At 41.9% G+C, this 22,003-nt stretch overlaps 2 protein-coding genes across 3 annotated transcripts; one reads left to right on the top strand and one right to left on the bottom strand.

Annotated features, from left to right (window-relative positions):
• Positions 1-355: 355 nt before the first annotated feature.
• prpf38b (pre-mRNA processing factor 38B) lies at positions 356-5,639 on the top strand. Its single transcript, XM_034196134.1, has 6 exons — positions 356-784; positions 1,556-1,624; positions 1,858-2,009; positions 2,413-2,473; positions 3,930-4,174; positions 4,302-5,639. Exons 1-6 carry the CDS (start codon positions 575-577, stop codon positions 4,939-4,941), a joined length of 1,377 nt encoding a protein of 458 aa, XP_034052025.1. The 5' UTR covers positions 356-574; the 3' UTR covers positions 4,942-5,639.
• Positions 5,640-5,751: 112 nt separating this feature from the next.
• Positions 5,752-21,953, bottom strand: LOC117532703 (receptor-type tyrosine-protein phosphatase beta-like). 2 transcript variants are annotated; one of them, XM_034196132.1, is made up of 24 exons: positions 21,324-21,953; positions 20,965-21,228; positions 19,684-19,944; positions 19,323-19,577; positions 18,968-19,234; positions 18,485-18,745; positions 17,850-18,101; positions 17,483-17,749; positions 17,132-17,395; positions 16,778-17,041; positions 15,877-16,134; positions 15,520-15,780; positions 14,885-15,142; positions 14,516-14,776; positions 13,578-13,835; positions 10,567-10,830; positions 10,216-10,479; positions 9,833-10,090; positions 8,971-9,234; positions 8,599-8,859; positions 8,222-8,512; positions 7,078-7,314; positions 6,812-6,865; positions 5,752-6,535 (listed from the first exon to the last, which is right to left on the bottom strand). In XM_034196132.1, the coding sequence occupies exons 1-24, from the start codon at positions 21,529-21,531 to the stop codon at positions 6,255-6,257; spliced, it is 6,033 nt and encodes a 2,010-aa protein (XP_034052023.1). In that variant the 5' UTR covers positions 21,532-21,953; the 3' UTR covers positions 5,752-6,254. The 2 variants fall into 2 exon arrangements, with proteins under 2 accessions (XP_034052023.1, XP_034052024.1); XM_034196133.1 differs by having other exon boundaries at positions 6,812-6,862.
• Positions 21,954-22,003: the final 50 nt, after the last annotated feature.

Here is a 22,003-nt window from a genome sequence, read left to right as displayed (position 1 = left end):
GTCACTCGGTCACTTTTGACTCGAAACGCAAGAGAAGGGTTAAAGATCAGTTTAAATCGGCAGGTGGAGTTTCATAATATTGCGATAATTGAATTTCCGGTTTATGCAAAGCAAACATATCAAAGTAAACACGTGCTAAGAAAGATACATTGTGTTAAAAAGCAACTACGACTTACATATTTTCCATTCACCACATTATATAATAATAACAAACAATATTTACGGAATATACGTTCAGTGATCAATTTCGCAATTGATACACATCGATACTATGTGCATACCTATGGTGCATACATGCTTTTATTTTCCTAACATAAAGCCTGTTGACGCAGCGGTCGTTCGCAGTTCACAGCACTAACGTTCACTTCCGGTTCCCAACGCGCAACGGCAACAGCGCTTTAGCTAGCGTTACAGCAACGGCGGGAAGTTGTGATCGTCAATTAAACAACAAATCAACTACAAGAGAACCGACGGAACTGTTAAATATCGACACTTCACTATGTTGTATTGATGGATCTGTAATCGGAAATACGCTAACTGTACACTATCCTGAGCGGCGTGGGATTTAGCTAACATGGCTAACGTCGGAAACCAGCTACCAACACAGGCCGTTAGCAAGCCTGCATCAGGAAAACATGGAAATGTATTGCCCCTGTGGGGCAACGAAAAGACTATGAACCTCAACCCAATGATTCTCACAAATGTGCTGTCTTCGCCGTATTTCAAAGTTCAGCTTTACGAACTTAAGACGTACCATGAAGTTGTGGACGAAATCTACTTCAAGGTAAATTTAGCAAATGCTAACCCGCATGCTAGTTAGATAACCGCCGTACAGTCTATCTAACGTTGAGTAAAGGTAGCGATAGCAATTTACTATAGTGGTCAAATACCAAGGGAAACTGCCACCACATAGACCTAGTATTATATATCGTAACACAAGTACTCGGGAAGATGTCCGAGTATCTCAAACAATTGCGCACACATACGGGACCTTAATATTTCTATCGGCAACGCCACATTAACTTCTAAGTGGGCTTACATTAACTAACGTAAAAGCATGGGTGCCGTTATAAACAAAGATTACTTGAATGTTTGTTTTTTATATTTTCAGAAATAGTAAAATGATGAAGATGCTGGTTTGACCGCTTAAAAGCGGCAGGTGGTAGGGGTCTCCGACTGCCAGAGCAGAATAACTGTTCCCTGATACGTTCGTCTGTCTTTATTGACTAAAAGGCCAGTAAAGTATTATGTCAAAGGTTTAAAAAAAAAAAAATCTGTTTTCTAAAATGGCTGTTAATCTACAGCCTTGCTATAAATCAAATCCACCCATCACATTTATGTTTATGTAGCAGTAAATACTTTAAATGAATACCTGTTGCTATCATTGTGTCATTTAAACACTGGCATATATCACTCCAGCTTCACTAACGCTCAGAGGAAGTAGTCAGGGCGGGATCCTTCAGATGTGTTTTGGCAGCTCAAATAATGTTTCATGGACACATGTAAGTGTGTTAACTGTCCTTAAGACTCCTTACATTGTTGTGTATGTCTACAGGTGAATCACGCTGAGCCTTGGGAAAAGGGAAGCAGAAAGACTGCAGGCCAGACTGGAATGTGCGGAGGGGTAAGTGAGAAGTACGTGCTTTTTATATTCCCCATCTTTTCCCACCCTCTACATTTGCCTTTCCAAACTCGAGGATGATGACTTACAAGTATGAAACATTTACACAATTTATAAGTACTTTCATTGTTGTACTTTAATGCTTAAGTATTGTCCAAAGGTCCGTTTTTGTGAATAGGTTTGCTGTAAATAATATGCAATGATGTGCTTTACAAATATGTCTTTATCCTTGTTAGGTGCGTGGAGTCGGGACTGGTGGTATTGTGTCTACTGCTTACTGTCTTCTATACAAACTGTTTACTCTCAAGCTGACTCGCAAACAGCTGATGGGTCTGATCACTCACTCAGACTCTCCTTACATCAGAGCACTTGGCTTCATGTACATACGGTAGGTCTTTTTTGGCTGGAGATTTATTTTAATATTTTGCAAATATTGCTAGATATTTTTGCACATTTTGGTTAAGACATCATGTTGATGGAATTAGAGATGTTTTGTTCTAAGGCAATATTTTAGTTAAAAACATAAAAAAGTGAATTGATCGATGATAATTAATTTGTTAATTGCCACTATGCTACTAAAATGTATCCATAGTCTATAAGAAACGTTTTATTGCAATGTTCTAGTTGCAATTTATTTTTAATGCAGGAGTCAGATCATAAAAAGTTTAACTTAAATGTGTCTGAAAGTGTGTGTATAGGTATTATTGATACAGGTCGATAACATCATACATATAAAGTAACTGCAATGTGAATTTGTGATGCAAATGCTCATTATGCTCTGTTTTGTTCAGATACACTCAGCCTCCAGCAGATTTGGTAGATTGGTACGACGGCTTCCTGGATGATGAGGAGGTATGTCACTTCGGGTAATAATTTGATGTTTCTTTCTCTCAAATAAATACCTTGTCAAAAGACACATGTTAAAAGCTCTCAATGTCCCCCCCTTGTGATGCTCATAAACTGATTTTTCACCTTTGCCTTCATTTGGCTTAATTGTCCCCAGTTTCTGTGCTCTAAACCTGAGTAGCTAGGTTACTTGCTCACTGTGCTGCTGCTGATTTTTATCAGGGTAAGTAATGTATACGATGCAAATTAAATCTTTAAGTTAATGTAATGATAAGGCATGCCTTTTAATTTTTATAAGCTTCTATCAGGACCACAAAATGTGGGATAAATAGTAATTTATACACAGTCAAGCGGACATGTATACCCAAACTAATAACACATGTCGACTGTTGCATACATCTATTAGGTATTCGCCATATTTGAAAGGATCAGTGTGTAGGATTTAGTGTAAACTAGTAGTGACCCCTAAAGCATGAAAGAAATGTTTTAGTTTGTCCATTCTGGGCTACTGCAGAAACATGGTCGTTGCAAGATGGTATGCCCTGTGGAAGACGACCTGCACCTTATGTAGTGATAGACATCGTTTCACGTGATTCAACACGACCGAGAAGAAAAGTTGGGAATAATATATTTGAGTTCTGCCGTTAAATCTTACATATTGGTCCTTTTTGATTAAAATTATACTTGACACCAGACTGTGCAGCTAGGCCTCCTTCGATGTTCTGTTGCATTATATTTGAACTGATCATATGAAATCCTTCCCAACTGGTTAATTCCCCTGTTTTTTTCTTTAGATGCCCATTGTGCAGCAGGTGAATTGGATATTGTATCTCAGCACTGTTGGGTTGCGTGTGTGAGTGCAAAGCAGCTGTTCCTTACCATATCAAGTCAATAACTCTTCAACTGGTGTGCACTTTGCCTACCTGCTCCAAATCTGTTCTTACACTGTGGGCAATTTGTAAGCGCTTGCACCCCCTTAAGAGTCCATTGTGGTCTTGGGAAAGCAACAAAAAGAAGCCATGGCTTATCTTGCATTGAGTTTCAATGTTTTCAGGCGCTGCTCTTTCCTTCATTTTCAGTCTGTTTACAGTAGAGGCAACCACTTTTGAACTACTGTTATAAACAGATGATTTTAAGAAAAGGGGCGTGCAACCCAAAATTATCAAAAAAACAGTCCCTTCATTATCAACGCTCACACTGTTAATACAGCCAGAGTTTAAATGAGGTAAGACTTTGGTTATATTTATAGTTCTCTATCCTCTGTAATTGGCAAAGAAAATTCAGCCACATCTGATTGGTTTTGAGAGGTTAAGCTAGATGAACAGAGGTGAAGTTTCAGTACTTGGTCATCACAAAAAATATAATTTGAGGCTAGATTGAAACAGCGATCACACATACCTCTGCCCTGCCTGGCTGTGTTAACTGAGTTTTCCTATGGCTCTTTCCCACCGTTTGATTTCAGGAGCTTGACGTGAAGGCAGGGGGCGGCTGTGTGATGACTGTTGGAGAGATGCTGCGCTCCTTCTTGACCAAACTAGAGTGGTTCTCCACTCTGTTCCCCCGCATCCCGGTGCCCGTGCAGAAATCTATTGACGTGAAGATGAAGGCCAGGCCTCGGAAAGTTCCCGTGAAAGAGACGCCGGAGGAGGAACCCGCGGTGGAGGAGCCAGGGAAGCAAGGAAAGCAAGGAGAACAACGCGGCTCCAGGTAACACAATTAAAAGGTTGCCTGCTGCAAACTTTTGCCATGACTCTCTTTACTGTAATTCTTACTTATGTAGGTTATGTTATCTATATGACCAGAAAGTGTAATTGCTTGCTCTGTTTTTTGTCAGGACACCAAAACAGACACCAAGTCCAAAAAAGTCCCCCAAACGGTCAAGGAGCAGGAGCCACCACCGCGAGAAAGAACGACACGGCCCCAGCTTTGACCGAGAGCTGGAGAGGGAGCGGGACCGCCAGAAGAAAGAGAGGGGGGGCGGGGAGCGAGGGGACAGGGAGAAACGGCGGTCCCGCAGCGCAGACAGAAACCAAGACCGGAGGGAGCGTAGAAAGAGTGGCAGCAAGGACAGAAAGAACGAACGCAGGGACAAAGAAAGAGACGGCGGGGACGACAAGAACAAGAGGAAAGAGAGGGAACACCATAAAGACAGAGGCGTAGAGGGGGAGAGGTCCAAAGATAAAAAGAGCAGGGGGGAGACTGATGAGAGGAGGCATAAAGAGGACAGGGAAAGGCACAGAGAAGAGAGGAAGGCCAAAAAGGAGAGCCAAAGTCGCAGTAGAGAGAGGAAGCACAAGAGCGGGGGCGAAGAGAAGAGCAGGAAGAGAGACAGTAGAGAGAGGGAGAGGGAGAGGGACGGAGAACAACGCTCTCACAAACGTAGTGGTAGCAAAGACAGGAGCCATCATCAGCGAGAGCCCAATAATGACCATAGTAAACATATTGGACGCAGAAGGAGTCAGAGCACTGAGTAAATGTCACCTGCCAGCAATATTACTTCTTCTCCTCTTGTGTTTTCCTCCCCTCTTTTTTACCCAGTTGTTAATTAGAAGAGAAGAATGTCGGCACATTGGACACCTGGAGTTTATGTCTTTGGCCAATGTCATATTGCTTTACTTTTATGTTTTTCTGCCTTTTTTCACTCCCCATTAGACCTTTGTTTGTCTTCACTTGAAATTTCAAAAGTGGCAAAAATTGCATTTTAATTTTCTATGGTGCGTCTGTTTGCCCTGTGAAGATGTGGATTTGTAAATACCGTTTCAGAGGCAGTCGACACACGATCAGGGGTCTGAGTTGCATTGCATGCTCAGTCGGGTTCCCATGGCACTGAAAGCTCAACTAAGAACTGTCGTTATATCATTTATGCAATGTATAAATAATAACTGTTGTTTTCAGGCAGTACAAAACACATTTCTATAGATTTGAATAAATACACTGCATTTGTCTGGCGAATGACATACAAATTTGAGATTAGCAGCCATGTTGTTAGACAATGACTACTCAAAGCTACTCTCTCCATGGTCGTGTGTGTCGTCAGTCTGAGAATGTTTTAATCCTCTAAGGGCCGTCTGCAAGGGCTCGTTTTTACCACACACACTGAGCCCTGCCTGTGCTGTGTTTGGGTTATTGCGCTGTTGCATTTTGTTTTCTAATAAAACACTTTTACAAACATGTTCTTAGTCTTGTTTTCAAAGGAATATCCATGTATTTGTCATCGCATCACATATTTATAGCAGTTAAAGGATATCACAACCATTGAGTTGAGACAGGATGAATTCAAATAATATCTTTGGATAGTTTTATTACAATGTAGTCTGAACATAGCTTCCATATAAAATACACAGGCATAGTGAAAGGTAAACACTCCCTGATATATTAACTCTAAGATGACTATTACATAATTTACAAAAGCAATGTAAATATATGAAATAGAACAAACCCCCAGATATAAAATATGTAACTTCAACCAACAGTAGGCAAATGATAATACGTTTTGTACACAGTATAGAATAGATCAACTTAAAAACCCTTTGGTCATGAGCTCTTTGGAATATGTGTTAGTCATACCTCATAAGTGTAAACATGTAACCCATGCTAATTCCCGTGTTATATCAAAAGATGTCACATGAAATCTTAACAAGGTTACAGAACTAAAGTTATTGTTATTTGGTAAATGGTATACAATTTGTCACTCATATGTTGACAATGCTGCCACCTTGACAGTTATCCCCACATTTGAGTCCTGAGACGTTTGCAGACCCCTAGCTGTGTCTACACAAGTGTTTTCCTATTGGGACAGATCCTGTGCTGTTTGCACACACACAGGCTCCGACTCAGGTCCACTAGTTGCAGTGTACTCTGCCGACAAGGAGAAACAGTAGGCCGAGTTTGGAATCAGATCAGTGAGAATGATGCTCTCGCCCTGCACCGTTATCTCCTCTGACTCTCTGGAGCTGTCCTGTTTCCTGATGAGCAGGCTGTACTGGGAGGCAGCTTCAACTGGAGACCACTCCAGGAAAATAACTGTAGGCAGTGCTTGTTTGACATTTAGTACTGGAGCTGGGAGGCCTATTGGAAGGAAACAAGTCACAGTTTTGAATTAGGTTCCAGCTTGACTTGAGAATAGTTTGTCCAATAAATAAGGAATGAAAAAGCTTGCATGAAAGCTAATTAATTTACATGCGTAGAAAGTAACCTTCACATTAGAAGCTAATCAAAAGCAGCATTCAAGTCTCCCCCTTCAAATGTTTCTTTGGGCTAAACTATTTGTAGTTAAAAATTATGAATGTTTCCCAATTATAAAATGTATCTTGTAAAATTTGTTTAAAAAAAATACAAACTCACGATTTTCTAGGGAGTGTCCACTTAGATCTCTTCTTCTGCGATCTGAGGAACCTGCTAAAGAAAGAAAGATTTCATCATTTAATTTGTTAAAAACAATCAGTAAAAATGTGTCTTTTTTAATGTGTCAAATACTATATAACACACACACACACACACACACACACACACACACACACACACACACACACACACACACACACACACACACACACACACACACACACACACACACACACACACACACACACACTCCAGTCAGTTCCTACCAATTGGCACACTTGTCTCTTCACTGTCCCCAGCTGTGTTGCTGGCTGTTATCACCAGGTCAGTGGATGTGATGCTGTGCAGAGAACAGGACAGTCCTGCAGTGCTGCACAGCTGAGATCTGGGCGTCACACTGTTGTCGTACACGGTGTATGAGGTGGCAAACACTGACGTGTTCCATGAAACTGTGGCAAAGGTGTTGTTACCACTGTACTCCACTGCTATTGGTGGACATGGAGCTAGGAGAAGAGAAATTACAGTTAGATAAAACATCAGGAGTCTTTGTTTAACATGTCTGGCTTTTCCCTATTGTTGAAATAGTTGTGATGAAATGTCTGAAAGTAAGACAGCAGCCAATAAATGGAATCAGAAATCATTGCGAAAACAAACACACATCTCTCATGCGAAATAACCAACATGTCTCTTTGAAAGATTATTGTATTCATGTAGCCTAGAGAAAAGCGGCGTCTTCTGCCTACAGGCCCCCATCACTCTGCAGGAAATGACTTACTTAGAAAAGATGTTTCCAAGGCATTTAAGCTATTGATTGGAACATAATTCTCCCAGCTAAGATGGTCTCGTAGACCTTGGATTCAATTTTCAAGTTACAAGGCTTTATTGTCATTTGCACATTAGCTACAGTGTAGATATGGCAATGAAAAACGTAGGTCACAGGCTCCTCCAACAGTGCAACATATATATAGGACATAGAACAAATAAAACAGATAAAATAATGCAAGAGAATGTTTGGAGATGTGCAAGTAAATACAAATAAAGAATAGAATAGAAATAGTGCAAGAAGAGTAAATGAACACAAGTAAATTGAATGATATATTAGATAAATAATTTGCAAAATGCAAACAGATGAATGTTTATGGATGTTCTTTAAAAAGTTCAGGTGTTTAATAGATTGTTAATATAATGGTTTAATCACTTTTTTGACTTGTCACAGTAGGAAAAGGAGAGGTGTAACTAATAAAATGAATGACGCCTCTATTAAAGTAGAATATGGAACAATGTGGTGAGCTGTGCTGGAGTTTAAGTACTCAAGTAAAAGTACGTGTTTGAGGTAATTGTTATCAAAGGCCATGAAATCCAGGATGTAAGAATGTTTGAACAGAAGCTTGGGTGTTAAGTGTAGTTTACCTGTTGTACCACTGAGCAGCACAGAGGGCTGGCTGGTACCACCAGTGTTCCTGCTCTTCACTGTAGCCCAGTAGGATGAACCGCAGGGGAGAGGAATCTCAAAGTACGTCATGCTTGTCCAATAGGAAGAGATCTCAAACAGGGCCTGGCTATCTCCCAGCAGACTTCCGTTTAACTCCAGCAAATACTCAGTGTCTCTACAGGTCATCTGAGTCCAGTTGAAGTACAACATCTGGGCTTCATTCTGCATCGTAAAGAGCCCCACATCAAAACTGTCTGGGGGACAAGGGGCTGAGAGAAAGAGATAGAGAGGATTATTTAATGTAATAATGAATTTCAGTGCAAATGTTTCTAAGTTATTGGACCAGCTCTTGTACCTGCTCCACTCTGCACTGGGTCACTGACGGAGCTGTTGCATGTCCCATCTGAGGCCTGAACAGTGAAATTGTAAAGTGTTCCACAATCAAGGCCCTGGATGGTGCAGCTGGGATTTGTGCTTTCACAGTACAGCATGTCTCCATTTTCGGCCTGGGCACAGCCATAGTAGTCCACAGCGTTATCTCCGGGAGTCCATGACAACAATGCGGACTGATTGTTACAGTGTGAAATAACTGAGAGACCATCTGGCTGGCAGGGACCTGGACAGAAAAGAAAGATATGATAAAACTGCTGAAACAAATATCCTTCGGGCATATTTGGTCAACATATGAATTTACACAGGTATTCTCTATCTATATAAAGACCACTACCTGTGTTAAGTGTAGCGTTTTGACTGGCTTTGCTGGTGCAGTTCTCGTGGCTGGCAGTCACAGATATGTCATACTGCTGGCCACAGTGGAGCTCCGATATGCTGCAGTTACTGGAGGTGGTGTTGCATGTATGCACATGTCCATTTGCGCCCATTGTGACCACATGATATGTTTCAGCTACAAGAGAGGGGCTCCAGGACACCAGCGCACTGTCGTCCGCACAGGTTGACCCAACCACCACCACATTACTGGGTGGACACGGCTCTGTGGGAAATAGTGATGTTTTTACACTGGTGCAACAATCAGGGTTTAGGAGCATGGATTTATAATCTGAAAACAGTTGGTGTTTTTTGTCATTTTTAATCAAACCACCAATGACTGTTGGTCAAAACAACCCAACAAAAATCTGGCGGTGCAGAAAAAATAGTTTTGTGTGTTAAACATTTGATAAATATACCTACAGATAAAAAAATTAATCGTTTTTTGTCACTGACAGTTAATATTATGGAGAAATGTTAAGGCTTTTTAAAGGAAAACTACTTCTTGACATAATATCACAAATGGTCACACATTATTGTGTTATTAATTGAGTGTTTGTGGTGATGGTGGGTGGATTTTGTCATTTTTGGATGGAACCATGGTAATGATTTGCACCTGTTTACAGTCTTTATGCTAAGATTGATGGATTCATATTTACTGGACAGATATGAATTTGGTATTTATATTATCATCCAAGTCTCAGCAATAAACAAAGAAGCAAAATGTCAAACTGTTGCACAGGTCAAACAATACTGTCCTTCAAAGTTAGCACTTGAAAAGATGGTATGAAATGTATGACAACAATCTACAGAAATCGACATACCCATGCTTATTCTGTATGGTGGACTCCTCAGACTGCTGCACTGGTCTGATGAAGCGGCAACAATGATGGTGTAATGGAGGCCACACTGTGCTCCATGGAGGTAGCAGCTAGTGCCAGTATTATTGCAGGAGAGGTAGGTGTGATCACTGGCTTCTGCTGTGGCAGTGTACACAGTGTTTCCCTCGGCATCCCACAACACGAGGATTGAGGAATTGTGGCACTGAGCAACCGCTGTGATACCAGAGAGGGTGCAGGGAGCTGGGGGAACAGACAGATTTCATTTACTGACTGCAGAATATATGCATTTATGTTTTACTCAGGGTTGGGCATTATTTCAAAAAATTGAGATGCATATTTCTTTCAACAAGTCAGAAATGTGTTACCTGTCTGCAGGTCGATCGTGGTGCTTGGCTGACTCTCACATTTGCTGTTTTTAGCAATAACACTGAAGTTATATAGTGAACCACAGGCCAGGCCTTCCACCTCACAGGTTGTGTTGGAGGAAGAGGTGCAGTTGCCTATATAGTTGTCTTCACCTACAGCTGACACAGTATAGCAGTCTGCCCCTGGAGCAGCGTCCCATGATATCCAGCCAGAATTTGTCACACAATCGAGCCTGCCACTAATTCTCTCAGGCTGGCAGGGAGCTGGAAAGTAAAAATGACATAACATTTACTTTGGTGACAGAAAGGATATGTTTATGCAAGGATGAATGGCTGTAGAAGCTTGCTTACCTGACATGATACTGTAGGCCTGACTCTGCTGGCTTCTACAGGGGCCTCTGATGGAGGTGACATGAACACTGAATGTTTTCCCACATGTCATATTTCTCATGGAACATGCAGTGTTTGTGGTGTTACAGCCACCAATGTTTACTCCATTGTCTGCAGTTACTGATGTCAAAAAGTGGTCTGCTTCTCTGACGGCATCCCAATAAATCATCAGGTCGTTTGACAAACAGTCGACCTCAGCACTCACGTTCTGAGGCGGGCAGGGCGCTGGGAATAAGTAGAGATTTTAAAGTTAGAAATGTGTGTTATGAACGGCACAAAAGTAAAAACATGTGTTAATAAAACTGTGTTAATTTAGTTTGTTAACCAACCCTAGGCTAGTATCACCTTGTTTGTGATTAGTCACATGTAACAGTGTTTAAATGTCTGTATCAACAATAACTTGTTTTATGTGCGTGAGACAACTTTCATATTTCTTCAAGTATAGTTTTTAGGTGATAAAACCTAGTTTGCTTAATTTTTCATCCAATATTGTCTTTAGTTTTATTATAATTCCTAATAGTCAGTGAGTAACTGAATGTCTGGGAGGCAGGAGAACAAAGACAGAGGAGGATGCAATCAGATCGTTTTAGTTAGTGCTTCCCTGTCTGTGAGGACTTACTTACTTAAACTTCCTTAATTTAATGTGTAAAATTGACAGTATCACAGGAGTGCACAGGAACGACACTTTCCAAGGCAAAATAATAAAAGCATGCGTTAACTTTGGGGCAGAAGTTCGCATGTACAATGTTGACGCATGCGTAGTCCTGTGCAAGGTACGCACAACAGTGAAAGTGAATATTGATTAGCAGGTGTGTAGGTTTTTATAGCGATGATCTTTACGAGATAATGACAGCTAAGCAAACTGAACACTTATTACAATTGCATTTTTAAATATCTGTATGGTTCAGTCGCAACATGAGCACAAATCACCAACAAGCTTAGTTGAGCTTGAGTTTCGGCTAAGTAAACAGCTAGCGCTAAACTAGCGTAGGCTACCTGGCTTAGTTAGCTGTGTTGCTAACCTTTTCGCTAGCATCCTGTTGGATAACACATCATCAGCAGCCCCAACAACGGACGACAACAAAGTATCGCACTGAGTGGCCAAGGACAGCCCAGATGAACGTTTACGAGGGAGGACACACTTCCCTCATTGTCCATGGACAAGCCGCCATTCAGGTTGATAAGGACCGAATGAACCAGACTTCTGGGGGTGTGTAACTCATGGATGGGGACATAATTTGTCTTTGAGTTTTCCATTTTCCATGATCCATCATTTGTACTAAGGTAAACTATTTAGAGGTACAGTCGCTCACTCAATACACATAACAAGTATGCAATGCACTAAATGCAGGTTGTTATCAGAGTTGGGAAGTAATTAAGTACATTTGATCAAGTTTCACTTCATTTTTATTTGTTTTGCTACTTTGTAGCCTACTTATACTCCACTACAATTCAGCGGTTAATCGTGTACTTGTTTACTCCACTACATTTATTTAATATCTTTAGTGACTTTGCATATTTAGATTTATGTTGTGAAATATAATCAACACTTAAATAACACTTTAATTACATCTGGAGTAAATTCACATTCTACCCAGCAGTAAATTAAGTAATTCAAATTAGTCCCACCATTACCAGATATCATAAACACATCAATACATTAATAATTATAATCAAAACACATTATTCTGAAATGGGCCAATCTGCACAATGAGTACTTTTACTTCTGGTATTTTAAGTATATTTTGATGCTAATACTTTTGTACTTTTATTTGAGTAACCTTTTGAATGCAGGACTATTACTTGTTACAGAGCACACCGTGGTAGTTCTACTTTGACTTAATTACAAGATCTGAGTACTTCTTCCACCTCCCTGTGTTGAGTGTAGGGATGCACCGAATATTCGGCCACCGAAAATTATCGGCCGAAAATGGTTAAAAAGTCCCTTTCGGCTTTCGGCCGAAAGGGAAAAAATATCACCGAATGTCAGAACAGACTTACGTTGGTAACCTAACGTGTTGTTGTGATGACGTAATGAAGACGCGGCGACCATGCTCGCGGCTGGCTCACAGGGGGGGGGGGACATTGACCTTTGTCATCGAGATTGCCCTGAGCCTTTAACAAATCGTATTAAATAATCTGATGACAGACTGTAAACAGAATAGCTGACATTTTAACAAACTAAATAACTCAGTTTCCTCTAATCATTAACCCATGTTTGTATCATGTAGTTAACTCCGTGTGTTGCTGCTAGCATACATAACACCTGACGTGGAAACGTTACTCGTGGATGGTGCTACAGAGCTGCTAGAAAGACGGTCGAACCCGGTACATTCCTCCGTCTGCATGCGGTGCACTTTTGCTAAATGTTTAGACAAATTGCTCGTGCTTACATGCTAAACTCTTATTGCACTTATGGTAACAAGTATTCTCCACATCGAGACGGGTAAAGTTTAACCACACCTCGAAGCGCGTTCTCTCCGCCATCTCCGCAGTGTGCTCCGCTGCATGTAGCAGCTGCGTGTGTGTAAACTGCCCCGCCCCCTCGCACACAGACGGGAGAGAGATCTCGTCTGATCGAAAACACATCATAGACGCATTTGTTATCTTTGCATATTAGAAACGAGTTGGCGACACTAAGACTGCGATATAATGTTTTTTAGCAATAATACATGACATATATAAATGTACTGTATGCATTCAAAAGTGCTGAATAAATGTTTTATGGACCCATAATAGTGATTATTATTTAAGTTAAGTTTTGCCATAATCATGTCTATTTCCATAATCAGGTAGCTGAACAACATTGGTAAAAAATGTATACATTATATATATATATTTCTTAATCATTTTCGGCCTTTCGGCATTCGGTTTTCGGCCAACTGTTTCCTATTTTCGGTATCGGTTTCGGCCAAGAATTTCCCATTCGGTGCACCCCTAGTTGAGTGTATTATTGGTGTTGTCTGTCTCACCTGAGTTGAATACCAGAGCCTGGCTGGGGATACTGGAGCAGTTGTCATCCATAGCAACCACCTGAACAGAGTAGCTGTTGCCACAGGTGATGTTGTCAAGGCTACAGTTGAGGCTAGAGGTTTGACAGCTGACGTTGTTATGACTACTGTGGGCCATCAATGAGTACTGTACAGCCCCCTGACTGGCGGTCCAGGACACAACAGCAGTGTTGTTATCATAGTCCATCACCACGGAGACATTAGTGGGAACACATGGCACTGCAGGAAGAGGGAAGACAACAGCATGATGGGTAAAACGTCATGTGTTGAATTTCAACAATACCTAATGTATTCATGCATATAACATTGATACATTGTAGATCATCATAAGGATAAGCAGAGGTACAGTTATTCTAAAAGAGTAGTCATTCCAACTCTTAAAAACTAATGTTGACACATATGAGTGCAAACATATAGAACAAAACTTTATAAATGTGATTAGAGCATATAGTCATTTAATCAAATACATGACATTTTTCCAAGTATAATTGCAGAATGTCATATATTTTTTACCTATATATCCATGTATATGCAGTATATATTATGGTAAATACTTGGAAACAATATCATATTGTCTACACCATATACATATTGCCATATTCTGCAATATTAGTGTTATTGTCTTAAATATAACTTGTTAAAGTTTTGTTGAAACAATTTAATTTAGGGAAAACACTACCCTCATATCGAAAGAGTATAAAACCTTGCTGGAAAATCCTCATAAAAGCATACAGACATTTCCCTAAAAGAACAATGTTATATGTAATTTTGGTTTGTGACCTTTTACATCATCCCTTGAATTAAGATTGGTAATGTAAAAAAAAAAAAAAAAGTATACCACCAACTGTTGATAACAAAGATAAAGCATTATGCAACCAAAAGCCTTTTTTAAACCCCACCTGACTGCAGACTGGTGGTGTGACTGGAGGTGATGTTACACTGCTGGTTGGAGGCTGTGACTGACACGGAGAAGTTTTGCCCGCAGGTGAGTCCCGGGACGCTGCATTCATTAGAGTCGGACATGCACATGGGGGAGATGCCAGTGTCAGTCTGCATTGTCGCTGTGTAGTAGTCGGACCCATTAGTTGCCTGCCACATTACCATGACGATGCCAGAGAGACAGTCCTGCCTGGTGGAGACTCCTGCAGGTGGACACGGCCCTGGGAAAAACAAATACTATACATGTTTGACCTGTTTCAGCACACTCTTATTATATTTAGTTTTTAATCTTATCTCTTTGAATGTGAAAGTGTATTTCGTGAACATACATGTCTGTATGGAAGCCGATGCACTGGAGTTTCCAGGACAGTGCTGGTTTTGAGGTGTGACTGTGAGGCTGTAGTTTAGTCCGCAGCTAAAGCCAGAGAAGTGGGCCGTGGTGACATTAGTGGTGAGAACAGTTGTTTTGTTTCCTGCCTCGCCTGATACCATATACACATTTGTCCCGTTACTGGCATCCCAGCTCAGTGAGACCACTTTCATATCACAATTCACAGTGGCAGCCAAGTTCTGGGGCACACAGGGATCTGGAAAAAACAAAAGATGAGTGACGTATTAACAGCATTACTCAACCACATCTATGTTTTAGTACACCAACAATGAACATTTAATGATAACGTTTTATCATGTGGGTCTGTTACTTTCTTATATTTTCCTAAGTTTCTTTTAAGAACAATTTCAGTTTTTACTTATAACATGGACAATGTTGTAGGAATGTCCTTTAAGGAAATTATAGTTTAAATCCAAGCAAATAGTAATTTGTCATTCATTTCTGATTGAAAGCTTGATGCTGAATATGAAGATGTATAAGCCCTTTTTTTGTGTGATAAACACTGTCTACATTTTTCCATTTTATTGATACCAAATGAAAAGAAGAAATCTTAACAAACTTTAGACGACGTACCCATATAGATGATGGAGCTGTTGCTAGGCAGGCTTGTGCAGTTGCCATTCTTTGCCCTCACTACAACAGTGTACTTCTCTCCACACTGCAGGTCGTTCCAGCTGCAGTCGGTGCTGTTGGTGAGACACTGGTGGGCGTGGCCATCAAGCCCAGTTGCTACAGCAACATATGTTTCAGCGCCATCACTGGACCCCCAGCTGACTGAGCCCATGTTAAACTCACACTGTGCGTAGGTCGTCACATCGCTGGGGGGGCATGGTGCTGGGAGAGAGAGAGGAAGGTGGAGAACTCAACTAAACACAAGCTTGTGACAGAAGTTATGCTTTGTGAATTGTTGCCTCAGATATTAGATTATACCAGTTTTGAAGAAGGCAGGGCTGCTGGGGATGCTGTCACAGTCACTGCCTTGTGCTTGTACAGTCACATTGTAGTCCTGTCCGCATGGTAAAGTAGCTGCTGGAATACTCTGGGTTGCGTTGTGGATCTTCACGTATCCAAGGCTCCCAGTAGTCGTTACTAAGTAATTCACGACACCACTTGCTTGGTACCAGGAGATCTGGACCTGCTCACTCTGACAGAGCACCTGAGCAGGAACGATCACAGGCTGGCAAGGCTCTGAGGAGAGCATAATAAATGAAGAGAGACAGAGAAACAATTAAGATGATGACCAATTTAGCAGAAACAAATAAAGTACTAGATCCTTCAGTAAAAGTAGAAATTCCTATATGATGAAATATTAAGTTAATTCATCGATTAGGAGTTGGGCACAAAATTAATCTGCACCGATTTTGATATTTTTCTTTGACATTGACATCTTGTAGACAACATGATTTATTGTTAAATGACAAAATAATTGCTTTCAGAGCCTTAGAGTATTTTGTACATTCAATTAGTGTTTTGTTATTTCTAAGGAAGCAACATTTGAATATAGCACCTGGTGGAGATGAAGCTAAATGTAACCTCTTTATATGTTTGTTAATTTAATCACTCAAACAAACAGTGCATCTATTTTTTTAAATGGTCACATAAAATCTGCCATGTAACCATAGCTATCAAAATAAAAATAAATGGGAGTAAAAAGTACAATATCTGCTATAGATGCAATGTGTTGAAGTAGAAGAGTAACAGCAGACAATGGAAATACCCAATTGATGTAGAATAATCTTAAAAATGTTACTTGAATTAAGTACTTGGTTAAAGAGTATTTAGTTACTTTTGACCACTGAAACGGGCAGAAGTAACTAAGCTTCTTCAGTACCTGTTTGGATGGACACAGTGCTGCTGGCCTGGCTCCTGCAGCCTTGACTGTCTGTTGTTACGGTAAAGTTGTACGTCTCTCCACAGTCCAGACTGGCAAACTGACACGTAGAGCCTGTAGAGTTACACGTCTGCACCGGCCCTCCTGATGTCTTGATGGCGTTAGCTACGTACAGCTCAGCATCAGACCTCTCCTCCCAGGACAGGACTGCGGTGTGGGAGCCACACTGCAGGGACACATCTACACGCTGAGGAGGACAAGGACCTACAAAAAGATGTGAACAGAGGTTATATTTTGAACAAATTAAACCTTCGTTCATATTCGCCACTTATGAGGATTTGCTGTAAAACTCACGCGTTGTGAGGTTAGCGTGCATCGGCGCACTGAGGCTGCACTGCTCGTTGCTGGCGGTGAAGCTGAGGTTGTAGGTTTCTCCACAACTTAAACCCGTCACGTTACAGCTGTTCTGCTGAGTTTCACACAGTGACAGAATACTTCCACTGACGATGGCTCTCAGGGAAAAGTTTGCTGCGCCATAAGTAGCATTCCAGGACACAACGGCAGCGCCATCATGAATACAGTCCACCTCTATCTCTACCTCTCTGGGCAGACATGGAGCTGAGGAACACATCAGTATGTATATCAATTGACACCTAAAGAAACAAACAGAAGCGAAACTGCATGCTGAGTAATGTATGTGTTTACCTGATGTAAGCGAGACTACTGTGCTGTCAGAGCTGTTGTACTGCTGACCCAGTGCCTTGACCCAGACGTTGTACTCTGTGCCACACATCAGCCCTGAAACAACACATTGGATACTTGTGTTTGCGCCATAACAGGAAGCGGAGTGGCCACCTTGGTCGTCAAAGTAGGCGACGTAACCCACAGCGAAGTCACTCTGCTGCCAGGAAACAGTCGCAGTGAGTTGTTCACACGCCATACTGACTTGAACGTTGGTGGGTGGGCAAGGTTCTGAGTAGGAAGAAGACACACACATTTACATGAGTTGGAAAAACACATTAAGAGCCATATCTGCATCGAAAGGAATATTCTTTCGAATCTGATGACGAACCTGTCATGTGGTGGTAGGGTTCAGAAGTGCTGTTGCAGGCCAGGTTTTGTGCCATCACAGTGACGTTGTAGATCTGACCACACTGCAGACCATCGATGGAGCAGGTGGTGTTGGTGGTGTTACAGGTGACCCCCGAGCCCAGGTCAGCCACAGCCTGGACAGAGTATGAGCTGGCACCTCGTGCTGCAGCCCACATCACCTGGGCCGTGCCCACATTGTGGTGGACGGAGAGATTCATGGGGACACAGGGCTCTGGAGGAAGAAAGGGCTAACTTAGTGGCAGACAGTTACATTCAATTCAATGAAGAAACAATGATAGTGCTCTACTCCTAGCCTTAAACGCAATAACGATATTGTGATTCATGACATTTTCAAAATCACAACGAAAATACATAAATTCACATTATTTCTTTTTTTTTTTTTTCTTTGAATGTAAATAAAGTGACATAAAAAACGTACAAAGCTTATAAAAAAAGTGACATGGAAGGCGGGGGTCTGGGCTAGTAATGCTTTGCTAATTAATGTGCCCCTGGCCTCCTATCGTTTCCTAAAAGTAGTCCCCTGGTTGTGAAAAGGTTGGTGTTCCATTAACACATTGACTGACATGCTACAAGGTACAGGTAAACCCGCTGTACCTGTGGTGAGGTGTCCTGCCATGTGAGCAGTTTGGTTGCAAGTATTTCCCAGAGCCTTCACAGTGACATTGTATTCCTCTCCACACTGCAGGGAGCTCAGCTGACAGTTGGTGTTGTTGGTGATGCAGCTGGTGGTGTGACCTGATGAAGCAGTCAGCTCAGTAACACAGGACACAACTCCAACGCTGGGCTGCCAGGATATTGTAGCAGAGTCGGCCTCACAGTCCATAAAGGCTGTGATGCTGCTCGTCTGGCAAGGTTCTGTGAGGATAAGAAGAATACAACTTTACTTTTAACAGCCATACCATCATCACACTATATAGCAAAAAACTATTACTGAGATAATGCATTAAGTGAGAAGTCGTATGATTTTCACATAGACTTTTAACAATAAGGAGTCGCCCCCTGCTGGATATTAGAAAGAGTGCATTTTCTTTATTTTTAAGAGTAAAGACAATGCACTTTTTTGGTGCCTCTCTTTACCTGTTGTAAATGAGACCGCTGCGCTGTCAGAGCTGTTGTACTGCTGACCCAGTGCCTTGACCCAGACGTTGTACTCTGTGCCACACATCAGCCCTGAGACAACACATTGGATACTTGTGTCTGCGCCATAACAGGAATCTAAGTGGCCACCTTGGTCGTCAAAGTAGGCGACATAACCCACAGCGTGGTCACTCTGCTGCCAGGAAACAGTCGCAGTGAGTTGTTCACACGCCATACTGACTTGCACGTTGGTGGGTGGGCAAGGTTCTGAAAGAAGGGAAAACACACATATTTTAAGAATAAGAAATCTAGACTGTAAATATGTTCACATGTCTTTCCCGATGAGATGACGAACCTGTCATGAGGCGACTAGTTTCAGAGATCATACTGTCACAGACGGTGTTTCGTGCCATCACAGTGACGTTGTAGATCTGACCACACTGCAGGCTGTTCATGGAGCAGGTGGTGTTGTTGGTGTTACAGGTGACCCCCGAGCCCAGGTCAGCCACAGCCTGGACGGAGTATGAGCTGGCACCTCGTGCTGCCGCCCACATCACCTGGGCCGTGCTCACATTGTAGTGGACGGAGAGATTCATGGGGACACAGGGCTCTGGAGGAAGAAAGGGCTAACTTAGTGGCATGTTAGTGATACAGTAAATGTCACTCTTTTAGGTTTGGGTCTGTGTTAAAGTATCAACAGTTTAAGTTGAGCTCACCTGTAACCAGCCAGGCGGGGGTGCTGGCAGGGCCAGAGCAGCCTGTGTGCATGGCCTCCACTACAACAGAGTAATGCTGTCCACAGACCAGGTCGCTGAGGTCACAGGATGTGCCCATCTCACTGCAGGAGGAGTTGTGTCCATTTAAGGAGGTTGCTTGAATGCTGTAGGCTGTGGCTGCAGACGCGCTACTCCAGCTCACCACAGCGATAAGTGTAGTACAATTCAGTTCAGCTGACACATTGGTGGGAGGGCATGGGGCTAGAAAAGAAGAAAGACACAGTTGAGAAGAATAAAGATGAGTGGAAACACTTGTAAAAAATAAAATATGGAATACTTTAATATTTTGAGAAATATGCTTATTTGTTTTATTGCATGTAAATGAGCTTATGAAAATACTTAAAGGTGATAATACACTAATAACAACAGTTAGCTGCATATAGATTCCCTAGAACATATCCTGTTTGTTTAATTCATATAAAAGCTCAAGTGTAAAACAGACATTAGCAAGATGCAATTCTTTCACACAGTGACGTCACGAGCTACCCACAATGCAACACGCGCCATATATATATATATATATAAATACGCCATTTTCATGGAGGTGCAAATATCCTGGAAGTGCTAATATAAACAGCTAGCTAACGTAGCCAGGCAGAGCGCACTAGGTTTTTTTTCTGAATTAACGACCGAAGAAATCGCTGCATGTCTTCGGATTACATCTCTGGACTTGAGGGGTGTGCTCTAGGTCGTTACCAGCGTAAACTAGAGCTGTGTGGGTTGTTACAGACTGCCTGCAGATGTATGGAAAAACGAACCTCGAAGTCTAATTTCTGGAAACACCAGGTGAATACCCCACTTGTCACAATAATATTATCATGCCATTGCATATATGTGGTATTTTAGAGTTGACTAGATATTGATTAAGGCAATAGACTATGATATTCAGTACAGGAAGCTTAGCAACACCTAGACGGTGTACGGCTAAACCCTCGGCCTGCTTGCACCTCGCGTAAAACGGCGGATACCGGAAGTACGGTGTCGCCCTCGGCCCAATACCCGTATGTGTGTGTGAAAGAATAACTTCATTTATCTCTGCAGGTTGCTAGCCGTGTCCCCCTGTTTCCAGTCATTATGCTAATCTAAGCAAACCAGCTGCTAGCAGTAGATTCATATTTAGTTTACAGACCAGTGGTATCAATCTTCTTATCTAACTCTCAGAAAAGAGCAAATAAGCATATTCCTAAAACAAACTGTTACTCTAAGAAATCTTCAGCGTACCTGAGAGCTTCTCTATAGGAGTGCTCATCTCGCTCATGCACACATTGGTGTGTCCCATCACAGTGAAAGTGTAGAGCTGACCACAGGTCAGGTTCAGGAAGGAGCAGCTGCTCTCAGTGGAGTCGCAGGTGGAGTTTACACCTGATGCAGACATGGCTTTAACAGTGTAGTTCTGTGTTGTGCTGCTGTGCTCGTTCCACTTCACCGTCATGACGTTGCTGCTACAGTTCTCCTCGACAGTGGTGTTCTCAGGTTCACACGGAGCTAGAGGTGGTTGAACAAAGAGGAACATTTCCTTTCAAATCATATTTCTTCAGCAAACATAATGTCAGTTATGGGTGTCAATGTGCTACACTGACCAGACTGAACCTTGTAGTCAGATCCAGCTATGATTTCGCAGTGAATGGAGGAGGAGGTGACAGCCACCTCGTAGAGCTTTCCACACAGCAGGTCATGAATGGAGCAGAAGTTGGAGGTTGAGTTACAGGAGGCTCTGTGTCCATCGGTGCTGATGGCCCAGGCGGTGTAATCATCTAAGCCGAGGGTCTGTGCCCAACTCACATTCATCACGTTGGTATCACACTCTAACTCGGCTGAGACATCTTCTGGAAGACAGGGAGCTGTGGAAGAGAGTTTGATGACAGGTAAGAGCACACTCAACAGCAAGGGGGTTTACAAGTCTGTGACTGTGGACATCCCTTGTCTATTGATCCAATAGTAGACAAATCAAACTAGGAAAGCCGAATGTGCTGTTTAACATAACTTCAGACTATTTATTTCTGACCAGGAAAACAGTAAACACTCCGTATATCCCTGAACAAACTTCAATTCACTGCTTCCCCTAAAACAGTTTGGATTCCCCCCTGGGGAGGCCCACTTTAACCTTCACCTTTTCTGTAGTTATTTATGCATGTAAAGAGTGACACAACTGTTCATTAGTCTTAACTGCTTGGTTGTGCCTCAGGATGTGCTATCTTCTTCACCTTGACATATATGGAACTATGTTCACTTTCTTTTTATAAATACATTAACATAGTTA

This window comes from Gymnodraco acuticeps, unplaced genomic scaffold (genome assembly GCF_902827175.1).
Source record: "Gymnodraco acuticeps unplaced genomic scaffold, fGymAcu1.1, whole genome shotgun sequence".
Lineage (NCBI taxonomy): Eukaryota > Metazoa > Chordata > Actinopteri > Perciformes > Bathydraconidae > Gymnodraco > Gymnodraco acuticeps.
The sequence above is the reverse complement of the archived record's forward strand: the minus strand, read 5'-3'. Positions and strand labels throughout refer to the sequence as shown.

Excerpts from the sequence above, each read along its gene's own strand:
- prpf38b (XM_034196134.1), top strand. The coding sequence starts at position 575 with ATGGCTAACGTCGGAAACCAGCTACCAACACAGGCCGTTAGCAAGCCT. Across the intron at positions 785-1,555 it reads TGGACGAAATCTACTTCAAG|GTGAATCACGCTGAGCCTTG; the intron begins GTAAATTTAGCA and ends GTATGTCTACAG. Across the intron at positions 1,625-1,857 it reads AGACTGGAATGTGCGGAGGG|GTGCGTGGAGTCGGGACTGG; the intron begins GTAAGTGAGAAG and ends TATCCTTGTTAG.
- LOC117532703 (XM_034196132.1), bottom strand. The coding sequence starts at position 21,531 with ATGAATGTGAGTTGGGCACAGACCCTCGGCTTAGATGATTACACCGCC. Across the intron at positions 15,781-15,876 it reads CCCTGCCTTCTTCAAAACTG|CACCATGCCCCCCCAGCGAT; the intron begins GTATAATCTAAT and ends TCTCTCTCCCAG. Across the intron at positions 10,480-10,566 it reads GGCCTACAGTATCATGTCAG|CTCCCTGCCAGCCTGAGAGA; the intron begins GTAAGCAAGCTT and ends TTTACTTTCCAG.